This window comes from Schistocerca piceifrons, chromosome 3 (genome assembly GCF_021461385.2).
Source record: "Schistocerca piceifrons isolate TAMUIC-IGC-003096 chromosome 3, iqSchPice1.1, whole genome shotgun sequence".
Classification (NCBI taxonomy): Eukaryota; Metazoa; Arthropoda; class Insecta; order Orthoptera; family Acrididae; genus Schistocerca; species Schistocerca piceifrons.
In genome coordinates this window covers 238318070-238330486 of record NC_060140.1, presented here as the reverse complement: position 1 = coordinate 238330486, position 12417 = coordinate 238318070, and the positions used below count along the sequence as shown (strand labels likewise).

The window sequence follows — 12417 nt, the reverse complement described above, 5'->3', positions numbered from 1 at the left end:
CGCCTTTCAGGTGGCGTCACGCTAATAGTGCGCAAAACCACCTCTACTCTTGCTAATGGCCTCAGTTTGGCAAGGAAGAGAAACTACAATCTTCTTCAAATATTCCGTATTAAGTTAAGCCCGCTAGCTGATGCTTAGGTTTCGTAGAACTACCAAATTGCGGTGATGTTGACTGCTGTGTTTCACCCGATGTTACAAATTGGCCAAGACATTTTCGATGCGGGTCAGATCAAGTGATTTAGCGGGCCAGTCGAGTTGTGATAGGATGCATGAGTGTTTATCAAACAAATCATTTGGTCACCAAGAATGTTGAAATGAACATCCTGGTCCATGTTAATGGTAATCTGAATGGGCGGGCCGGAATCATTGACATAAATAAATAAAACCCAAAAAATAACAGGAACTCCTCTGGACTGAACTTCACCCTCCACACACTGTGAGTCTAATGCTTTCTTGAGCCGTCTGTGAACTAGACGTACTGCATTTGAGAAAAGAGGCAGTCAACACGCCTTCAGTCAGCTACTATCAAGTGTCTGTGTTATTTGGCCTACTGAAGACTTGCAGCCTTATGTGCCCCTGTGAGTAATGATGCCGACAAAGGGTACCATTCATCTCATCTTCCTGTTGGTTAGGATCCTTTTATACCACTGTTCCTACACCTGGTTGCATGGGAGTGGGCGGTTTATCATTCCATGTAGACACTACAGGGGGCTTGCCGGAAACACCTCTGCGCGAAGTCAGTGTAGCTGTTGGTCACCTGTCAGGCGTCTTAGACTCTACTGAAGCCTTATTAGAGTTCAGTATTTATAGATAAGGTTTGCAAGTTGTCGTTCTTCCGCACCAGGGCGGCTGTTACTCATTCAGCTGCGTGTTGCATTCTGGCTGACGTCCGCCGAGTCAGCTCAGCGGTTGCGTGCCCAGGAGATGTCAGCGACCCTCGCTCTGAGGCTGACTGCCTGCGAGTAGGCATGGCCGTTTCGGGCTGGCTGCTGGAGTGTATTCGGCTCCACTTCGAATTCCGTGATGACCCTTGATGACCCACCCGCGATGTTGATCTTCTTCCTACCGCTGTTAGGTTTCGGCATCCAAAGCTGCCTGAGTGTTGAACAGGAACGTGACCCCCAAGAGGCCCTGTTGCTGGCTTCTGCGTTGATGTTTGGTATTGACAGCAAAGTGCGATGTGGCGTTGTCGGTAGACAGCCACTTTCTGCATCAGCTAATGGTAGGCTGTCAGCAGTATAACGTTCATCAGGTGAAGGCCATTACCTTGAGTACACTTTCGGCTAGTTCACAGACTGTGCTCGACCATTAGGACGTAGTTTCACTACAGTATCGTAGTCATGGAATCGAGTGCAATTACTGTGAATGCTATTATCGATCCCAACGATCAATTCATGACGAGAGCTGGAGTATTTAAAGGCAGCTAGAACGAGGTTACGACGCAAGATTCTATTCGTAATAACCGAATGTGCTCTCCTTATATTCAGCTACATTCACTTAACAGATTCTATTCGTAATAACCGAATGTGCTCTCCTTATATTCGGCTACATTCACTTAACAGGTTGTTAACTGCTGTGTCGCTCCTTCGCTATGTGCTCTTGTGAAAGAGATACAGTTCCTTGCAACATGTCTTACGAGCTAACGAGTCGTCGGCTACGAGATTCATTTGCGACGCACTGGCTTGCTTCCTCCTCCCACTTCTGTCTCTGACGTAATTTGAAGTTGCTTGTGTCAATGTGAGCCAGTTGTAATAAAATTTTCATCATTATTAGCTCTTACTTCTCTGTGCTGTAGCAACACTTTGGACTGTCTGGACTGGTATACCAACAAGTTCAAAATTATCATTTACAGTGTGATCGTGGGTAAGTCCAAACACAACAGCTACTTTCTGCCATTCCGTACGTCTTCATGCTGGCCCGCCTTACTACGCTGATTTCTTTCAGCTTACTGATACATACACAACACTTCACTGTCATGATTTAGTTCAGCAGTGGACTGTAACGTGACGACCTGGCAACGATTCTACACCACCTATTGCGTTTCTAAGCGACCAGCCCGCTCTTTTCAGGGGGTGACTAATACACTGATGGAAAAAAAAAACGCAGCGCCAAAAAATAATAAAAGTAGAGCAATGAAATTTCGGGAACACATTTGTCTTGGTAAGATTTTTAAGCGATTAACGTTGCAAGACCACAGATTAATATCAACACAAGCTATGCCATGGCAAATAAGAAATGCTGATACATTAATAACCGGTATGACCGCCAGAATGTTGAATGCTAACATACAGACGTACATTTATTGTGTTGTATAGGTGCCGGATGTCAGTAGTTCCATCGCTGATGCACTTGGTCCGTCAATAAGCGGTTGGTCAATTCTGTTTGTGGTTGATGCTGGAAATGTCATTCGAAGATGTCCCATATGTGTTTGGTTGGAGACAGATATGGTAATCGAGCTGGCTAAGACGACATGTTGATGCTCATGTTGAGCATGATGAGTTACAACAGTGGTGTGTGGGGGACGTTATCCCACTGGAGTGCTGTTCATGAATGGTGGCCCAATATGTCAAATCACCAGTCAGGTATCATGGTGTAACCACGACAGTGCTTCTGCTGTCATACGAAATCGCACCCCAGACCGTAACTCCAAGTATAGATCCAGTGTCTCTAGCACGCTGACAGGTTTGTAGCAGGTCTTCAACTGGCCTTCTTCTAATCAACACACGGCCATCATTTTCACCGAGGCAGAACCAGCCTCATTAGAAAACCCAATAGACCTCCACATTTCCCTCCAGTCAGTTCTCGCTTGACGCCACTGAAGTCGCTAATGAGGGTGGCTTGTGGTCAGTGGAATGCACGCAAGAGGGCGGCTGGCTGGGAGCTATCCTTTAAATTATCGATGTATTTCAGTTTGTTATGTCACTATGATGCCAACTGCTGCTCAAATTGCTGCTGCAGATGCAGTACGATGCGTCAGAGCCATACACCGTACATGAAGGTAGTGCCAGATGACCGTCCGGAACCCGACCTTCTTGCGACCGTACATTCTCGTGAACACCGCTGCCAACAGTCATGCACATTGGCGATATCCTTACCAAGTCTTTCTTTAATATCACAAAAGGAACATCCAGCTTCTCGTATTTAAAGCAAACCTCATTTGCACCCTAATAGTGGGGCTATTGGCGCCAATTTTATGCGACTGACGCGAAATTCGAATTGATATCGTCTTTCTGATGTAGAAACACGCTTACCAACCTTCGTTTATGTTGCCCAAATACTTCTTGGTTCTGCGATTTTTTTTCCGTCAGTGTTTTTTACCCGGTGAAATAAAAATCAAACTGTCTATCTTCGCACTAGCTTTACCTTAACAACTTCGGCTTCTGGTGTTCTATGACAGGCGTGGAGCCTCAAATTCATCTCATTCTGTCTGATGGAATGTCTCTTACAGATGGAGCGACAACACTGCAGAGCCTTCCTGCACGTGACAACGTAACTCCAGTGAATGCGACATCTTCGACAAAAACGGCCGAGTCCCGGATACTGGGTGGTAGCAACGCACCCGAGGGCGCTTTCCCCTACCAGGTGAGTGGCGTCAGTCGACCTGTGCAACGAGTGACTCGAACTGCCCTGCAAGAGCGAAGGAACTATCATTTCCGAGTGGCTGTTGACTAGTGCAGGCATTTCTAGCTGATAGTACTTCGGTAGCTATGTCAGATGTAAAACGTAACTGTTTAGTGCAGGTGAGTGATTTGGGCACATGTAAAGTGTAGTGTTACGTTTATGTTGTTGATAACAACGAGAGATTAAAGCGAGAGCGAATCACGGTGCCGGAGTGGCAAGGAGCGCCTGGTTCACGCCACGGATCCGTCCGGCGGACTTGTGTCGAGGTCTGGTGAGCCGTCCAGTCTGTGGATGGTTTTTAGGCGGTTTTCCATCTGGGTCGGCGAAGGCTGGCTGGTTCCACTTATTCTGCCTCAGCTACAGTATGTCGGCGATTGCGCAAAGAAGTTCTCCACGTAAGCGTACACCACCATTACTCTACCACGCAAACATATGAATGACAAAAAATGGTTCAAATGGCTCTGGCACTATGGGACTTAACATCTGAGGTCATGAGTCCCCTAGAACTTAGAACTACTTAAACCTAACTAACCTAAGGACATTACACACATCCATGCCCGAGGCAGGATTCGAACCTGCGACCGCAGCAGTCTCGCGGTTCCGGACTGAAGCGCCTAGAACCGCTCGGCCACCACGGCCGGATATGACTTACACTCGTCTGGTGTCAGACGTTCCCTGGGGGAGGGGGGTCGACCGGGGCCGAACCACTCAATAGCCCTGAAAGAGTGGGGCGGCGGAGGGGTGAAGTGGGCTGCGGTAGTCGTCGTGGGGTTGTGGACCACTGCGGCTGCAGCGGTGACGGAGCCTCTCCGTCATTTCTAGGCCCCCTGTTAATATACAATACAATAAACTATCATTTGAAGCCAAAATGTCTAGTAAAGATTGACTCTAAAATGCATACCTTAAGAGCTATGAAAACTACTTTACTTTCGATACTGTGAGGTAAATCTCTTCTATTGCAAGTTCTTTACTTTCCATGCGAAAAAAATCCAGTAAACATTACCTCTAAAGCGCATACCTGAAGAGATATGAGTTGCTCATCTTCGCTGCTGCGAGACACATCTCTTCTACTGAACATGTGTTCATAGTTCTTACGGTATTCGTTTCAGAGTCCATTTTTAATGATCATTTTTTCTTATTTTGGCCTGTGCTGTCACCACCCATGTTAAGGAAAGTACAGAACCTGCAGTAGGAAACGTTTATGTGATACTATCGAAGATGAAGCAGTTCTCGTAGCTCTTAAGATGCGCACATTTTAGCCCGTTGTAACTGTCATATCAGCGAATATTGACCACTTCTCCGGGACCAACCTGTATAGAAACAACGGAGTCGCAGAACGTAACGACCTCATTTGGCGGACGGATCACCATGTGTTCTATATCCTTACTGCATGAGACGCCATGAGAGATTTGAAATTTTTATCAGGATATGAACGAGGAACTGTTTCATATGTGTCAGCTATCTCATTCTTCCTGCTTCAAGTTGAACTCTGGTAACGAAAAGCTCTTCACCCTCTAGGATTCGAACCACTTTCTTAAAAAGGAAGTGTGACTATTGAGTTGTATGAAGAGAGAATTATACAACACAGAGGATTAACCACAACAACCTCGCAAAGGAAATAAAAATAAATAATTTTAACTTTCACAGTTAACCTGAATGTCAGTTTCTGGGTGATCATCCTATTTTTCTTGTTTTTTAGTAGAATCTGTTTTTTTTTTAACTAGGAAACAACTTGTCCTTTTCTCGGCTGACTGGCAGGTCGTACTACGTAGGTCCATATTTGAAGTGTTCACTTTTGTAAAACAATACTTTTAATCTACTTCCGGAATCAGGCTACGCTAAAACTATACTCATCATTAATCTTTGAACTTGAAAAGACAGAAAAGTCGAAGCTTAATTATGACTGCACACTTGTCCATTCTGATTGGGTGTTCTCGCAGATTATTCGAGTTAGCCTAGCAGCAGGTCAGAGCTGTCACCTACCATGTACTGCTATTAGTAATTCTGAAATAACTTACTATACAGATACTTCATTATTACTATTGTTATTATGTAAATCACTATTATTACTGATGCTAATCGCCCGATTTAGTCTCAGACTAGTAGTAGAGTAATAGTGGTGGCGCTTCATGTACCACATACCCCCATGAACAATGTTGCATTACTATCTAATAAAAAATAACTAACTAAAAATCACTACACGCATAAGATAAATAAAGCGTGTTTCTAAATTAGAATTACTCTCTAAGATAGCTTGCAGCTGGAATCGAACAGGAGTCACTTTGAACGAAGGCTTATGTACGAAAACACACCACCTTCATGCTGCAGGGCCAAACATTTCGCAAAACGTATTTCACTCTACGAGGAGCGACAATAAAGTAATGAGCCTGATTTTCTTTGCATGATGTGGCAACCCTGCAGGCTTGCGTAGGCACAATATCTTTGACCTTGGTCTATAAGCTGCTTCTAGTCCAAGCAGCACATCGATGCAACTGTTCAGTCGTGAATTGTGCTGTAATAAGTGAACACGTGTTTGTCTCTCTCGTCACGGAAATGGAAGCGCATAATATTGCGCAACGGTATGCCATTTCTTCTTGCTTTAAATTGGGTGAAAACGCGACGACAACTCATGGTAAGCTGCAAAAGCTTCAGTACGATGCAGAGACAAAACGCCAAAGTTCGCAATGGTGCTCAAAGGGATCACCCAGACCAAAAAAAGCTCGCATTTCAAAGTCAAAAGTGAAATGTATGCTTGTGTGCTTCTTTGATTCCAAGGGAATTGTTCATAAAAATTGAGTGCCTCCAGGACAAACAGGTAACCAATACTACTGCAAAGAAATTTTAGAAAGACTTCGTAAAAGAGTTCTTCGTGTCTGTGCCAATATTGCTGATAATTGGATTCTGCATCACAATAATGCGCCATCCCATACTGCTCTGTCAATACAGCAATTTTTAAAATCAAAACAAATTTCAGTACTGCCACAGCCACCTTATTCACCAGATATCGCTCCGTGCGACTTTCTTCTATTTCCAAGAGTCTAAACGGCGCTCAAGGGACACCCATTTTCAAACGACACAATATGTCCGAAAAGCTGTGACGAGGATCTTGGAGGATATTACAGAAGATGAGTACCAGAACTGTTACCATCAATGGCAGAAGCGCTGGAAAAAGTGTGTTCAATCAGAAGGGAACTACATTGTAGGAGACAACACTAAACTTGATTAAAACGGTGAGCAACATTTTTTTCTCACATCAGTCTCATTACATTATTGTCACACATCGTATGTATATGCTGGTGGAAGGGTTATAGTGAGTTAACGTGTTGTACGTAGTTAACTAATGTAATACTTATAGTGTACAATCGTAAGGAGAGCTGAGCTTCAGTGTGGAGCAACAGCTGCCATTGTAGGAAAGCTGGACAGGAGCGGAAGAGATTAGCGAACAAATTAACACAGTAAACAGAAGATTTACTTAACTTGTATTTCTCGAAGCATATGAAGCTAGCTATCAATGTCAATAAGGATGACACTTCCTTTACTAAAGCATGAACGATGGAGTGCGAGCGGCGATTGGGCGGCGTCTGCGTAGCTTCACATAGCAAACAGGCTCCATGCGTGAGAGGGCTGCGGGCTGCCGCCGGCCATCCTGTACTGCGGCAGCAGAGGGCGCTCGTAGTCCAGATCTGGAGGCGTGGCTCAGCGGGCGTGTTCCACTGGGTCCACTGGATCCGACACGAGCGCTATCGACGTTTGACAGCAATTTGCGATTCCGCTGACAACTTTGAGGCATTTGGGATGATATCAATATGTGATACCACAGTGCTAGTGGCCAATGCTGAGGGAGAAGCGAAACATGTAATATCCGCATACATAGTGCACACTAAGCGTCTCTCCTTCCACTGAAAATGTGCTTCCTGTTCGACTCCTTCATCGGCAGTTAGCACAGGGAATTGTTACCACATTATTTAGTTGATTTAATTGTTACAGACAAATTCCCTTATTCCGTGTAAACAAACGACAAGAATAACTTACAGTAGGAACTCGAAGATGGTTCAGTAGCAGCTAGCTGACAAAAGGTTTACTTTTATGTCAGGTGATGGCGGATTTCAATGGTACGTACTCGGAGTACTGGAAGGGAATAACCTCTGAAGTCACAGTAATCGTTGAATACGCCCCACTGGCTCCCAAACTAGTCGTGCTATTATGTGGGATACAAACTAGTAATCCTGTAACGTAGACACAGCTGGAAAGAGCACAATGAGAAAGCTCCGGCTGATAAATTTGTCAAATCTTGGCTATATAAAAACACGGTGCAATTTATGTCTGAGTTTTTATGTAGGACAGACAGGGAGGGCATTTAAGACTCACTTTCATGAGCATTTACACAAAAAGACGGTGAGAATTAATATATGTCAACTTTTGCAGAAAACACAGTCTTTCTACTCCATCCTTTCTTAACATGGTAAATTTTCATATTGTTGACAAGGGCTACAAAATGAACCTTTCAGAAGAATTTGAAATATCTAAACATTCCCACCCAATTATAGGGCGTAGAAAAATTTCCGCTAGCTGGAGATCACCGTACAAATACACCAGTAAATAATTTTTTTGTACTTATACAGTGATCTCCAGCTGTATAAACACCTAAGCATGGGCACAAGCCCGAAACCGGTCATGTGACAAATAAATAATCTTTTACTGTGACCGGTAGCGGAAATTTTTCTAAGCCCTATAAAGGAACAGTCATGGAGTTCAACAGCATCCACTATGGATAAAATTCACTTATTTGCACCCAAATTCAAAAGATTTGTTGATTGATCACCTTATAGTAAAAACAAACACTACTTTGATTGCATAGCATGTGAGAATTAGCCCTTTCCTTTTATATAATACAACTATTTGCCACGTGTTTTTCAAATTTATTATATGTAACTACTTTATGTGCCTTAGCTACATTTTTTATATGCTGCTGGTACAACAGCTTGACATGCACATGGACTTGATTCAGTTACTTTAAATTGTCAATTTGTGTTTACAGTAATCAGATACAACATATATATTTTTGGATATATCATGGTATGGGACTATGCTTCTAAGAAAATACTGAAATGTGCTAAACGAATCTAATTAAGTTTCTGTAAAATAATCCTTATACTTTACATAAATGTATAGCGAAGGTCAAAAAATTTGTAATATACCTAATTTTGTAGGCTTTTGAAGCTGAAAAATTAACCTGTGGAAACCAGTAAAGCGAAAGAGAAATATATTTGCAACTGATGACTGAATTTAATAATGATATCGTAAATCTTTTAATAACTGGACTCCGTACTCCTGAACTGGCAGAAGCTGGAAGACTTCAGGCTGCCAGGGTTTTATGTCTGATCACTGAACTAATAATAATAATAATAATAATAATAATAATAATACTGAGTGGGTCCTACTGCAGTGTGCTAGCCATTATATAGTTACTGCTGTACTGTGCTGTCAGTTAGATCAATTATCGTTGCGAAGTGAATACCGAAGCAATTTCGGTCTAGTGTGCCTACTATCTAGAGCTCGGAGAAAGGATTTTCATGAGATATTTAAGCATACGCGACATATATATCTCAATATTACTGTCGTAGAAGCCTGGTTCGAAGTACAAAGTATGTGTGTAGAGGGTGGACTATGTGAGAAAGTTGTTGTTCATAAAATCTTTTTACAAGCTGTAACTTCCACTACCCTTCAGGGGTAATAATATCATCATTAGCAAGCACTGTTGTACACGAATGGATTCGAAAGGTAACTGCAAAGCAGTTGAAACCGGCGATATTCGCAGTCGCCGTCCAACTGAACGCTAGTGACAGTGCTGTTGGCTGCTTGCTTGTCCTCCACGTTTCCAAATTACATGCTGTCCTTTGGGACCAAGTCTATTAAAACGACAAGCGCGTATCGAGATCTTTGGGTACCTTTTTTCCTCTCGTCTGGGCCTACTGACCTATACGTAAGTGCAGCCCTGTTATAACAATGTAAAACATACAAGGGGCATGTCACATAGGCGGTCTGGTTAAATATGCCATATCGATACAATTTTTTTGGGGCATGCGGGTGGAGGGTGGGGGTGGGTGGCAGATATCCAGGTCGAGTTTTATTTATTCGGATTTTAAATGGTTCAAATGGCTCTAAGCACTATGGGACTTAACATCTGAGGTCATCAGTCCCCTAGACTTAGAACTACTTAAACCTAACTTAACCTAAGGACATCTCACACACCCATGCCCGAGGCAGGATTCGAACCTGCGACCACGGTAGAAGCGTGGTTCCGGACTTGAAGCGCCTAGAACCACTCGGCTACAGGGCCGACTGATGAAATGATATGAGGACAACACGACATCCGTGGAATAGAATGACCATGAGACCAGTTGTTCTATTCCATCCATGGAATAGAATGACCATGAAAGCAGTAGTTTTTTATTTATTTTTTTATTTCCGTGACAGTGATTTTATATCAGCTGGCCTGACTCATTTATCGTTGTATCCAAATGGTGTATAAATGTTCAGCTACATTCAGATCCGATGATGGCACCTTTAGTGTGTTGAAACCGGTTATCCAGTAAACAGTATTTAAGCGATCTTGGATTTTGATTTATTTCTACAACAGAGTGATCGCCCCACAACACACTATGTGTTCACTGCGAAATAAAAACTTTATCTTAAAACTGACTTACTTAGAATATACCTTACACAAGTAACTAACTGAAAATAAAGTAAGTATGGTACCTTCTTAATTCATCCCTCTTCACGTTTTGCCACAACGAAGTGCAAAAGTGGGTGATCAGACTTTCCCGAGAAGCTCTAAAATGTGTTTTCAAATCAAGTTCTCTTCAGTCTGAATATCGAAAATATGAATATTCATTCACATTTATGAATTTGTAGCGATGACTCAAATTCATCCATGGTGCTGCATCTTTCTTTCAAAGTGATTGCATGAACATTCGTCAGTAATTTATTCAAATAAATCATTTGCAAGTTGCTCTTTAATTCTATTTCTCTCCGTATTGATTATAATAATTGTGTCATCTTGTAAGTAGGATGCTTAGGTCTTGCACAGAGTCTGCACTAGCAACTTGACCTAGGGCCCATGAATCAGTATGCTACTTTTAGTACCTTGGGGGCATTCAGACTTAACAACTAATATGATAGAATTTCAGGGTCGCCACCAGCCGAAACCGACTCTTAAGACAAGAGAAGAGACCGAACTGAAAAATGTTAATAAAAAAAGGGATTTAAAATTATTTTTCCCCTTTTTTTTGATCACTTAATTAAATTGTTCTGGCGATTTTCACCGTCCCTTTTATTACTGATTTTATGCAATGACTCGTCAAAACATATAAAATGTTCAGAGCATTCGTATGGATTTTACAATTAAAATCGGGTATTAACCTAACGATCATGAAATAATAAGCAGGATTTATGGTATATTACTCAATTAACAGTGCTCAATAACGGCGGGAATCAATTACATTGTAACGCTTGCCTGACACTGGAACAAAACTGCTTCTCTTTAATGAGAAGATCGTAAAATTTGTAAACTTCAGTGGAAGGAAAAGGAACTGTAGTAATAAGGAAATGGCCATACGCTCAATTACTCAGTTCAGACTCAGAAGGGAGACTAAGCAAGAACCACCACCAGCACTCCCATGCAAAAGGGGAAAAGTGGGCAGAGGGAGTGCATTTATTATCACAGAATAGCAGACGGATAAATCAAATCGATGGGGAATGATCTGGTCCGGCTGAAGGCCTCCACCTATTCCACACCCACGTGCTTCCCACACAATAGATTTGTCACGGCAGATTTCCGCACTTGCATGAAAACTTCGAGAATTCACAAATAAAATCATAACATGTAATTACTTAAGGTCACAACGAAAGAAACTTATTATAAAGGAAAATCACAACCATTACAATTGGAACAAAGGGCACGACGATCAGTTTAGAATTCAAGGGCGTAAAGAAACTGAAAAACGCACACTCACGTAGGAACAATCACCCTTACTTCCACACGAAGCTTAAACATGATGGGAAGTTTCTGTGGTGGGTGAATTTCACCACGTTGTTCCACTGGGACAAAGTCAAGTCTGGTCAGTGCAAAAATTGCACATAGTAGTCAGCTGTTACTGCTACCTCATAGCACAAAGCCTCTGGGAGACCCATAGCGTTTCAGATGAACGGAACTTAAATATTTCCGGCTATTTTACAACGGACAAAACGCAAATTTCGGAAGTTCCTAGCAGAGCAACATGGGACTGCTTCTTTACACACCAGAAACCAGCAGCAGAATGCCTTCCTCTCCACAAAGGTTTCACCGGCTACTACGCGAAAACGGAAACCAGAGAGAGCTTCTGGCACCAACCTAACAGACAAACAACGCCACCTCCAGAAAGACTACACCTCTCCGTCCAGGTACAAGGATCTTCAGTTGGTCACACTGCTCTCCCCACCAAGCAGCGAGCACACAGCTCTCGCTCCAGCAGACGACGACCAACTCATCTTCCACCACAAATAGACAGAGAAGACATTCAAACACTCATTTGTTCACTTGCACACGCACGAGACGGTTCGGGGAAAGGAAAAGGTATACATGTGGAAACGTGGAACACAGTAAGTGACATGATATAATCAAACATTGATGACATTTTGAAAATACTTGGTTTTGTGGCAAGAAAAACATTTTTCTGCCATCAGTCTGTCCTTCTGGAGCGGTTCATACAGTCAACCACAGTTACACCGTAAGGCCAAATAATTAATAACTGCTTT

At 42.7% G+C, this 12417-nt stretch overlaps 1 protein-coding gene across 1 annotated transcript in view; it reads left to right on the top strand.

Annotated features, from left to right (window-relative positions):
* The first annotated feature begins 3435 nt into the window (after positions 1-3435).
* Positions 3436-12417, top strand: part of LOC124788542 (trypsin Tyr p 3.0101-like) — a 119576-nt gene continuing 110594 nt past the window's right edge. The window contains exon 1 of the mRNA XM_047255812.1: positions 3436-3582. Within this exon, the coding sequence (XP_047111768.1) occupies positions 3436-3582 (147 nt within the window). The remainder of the gene's footprint in view (positions 3583-12417) is intronic.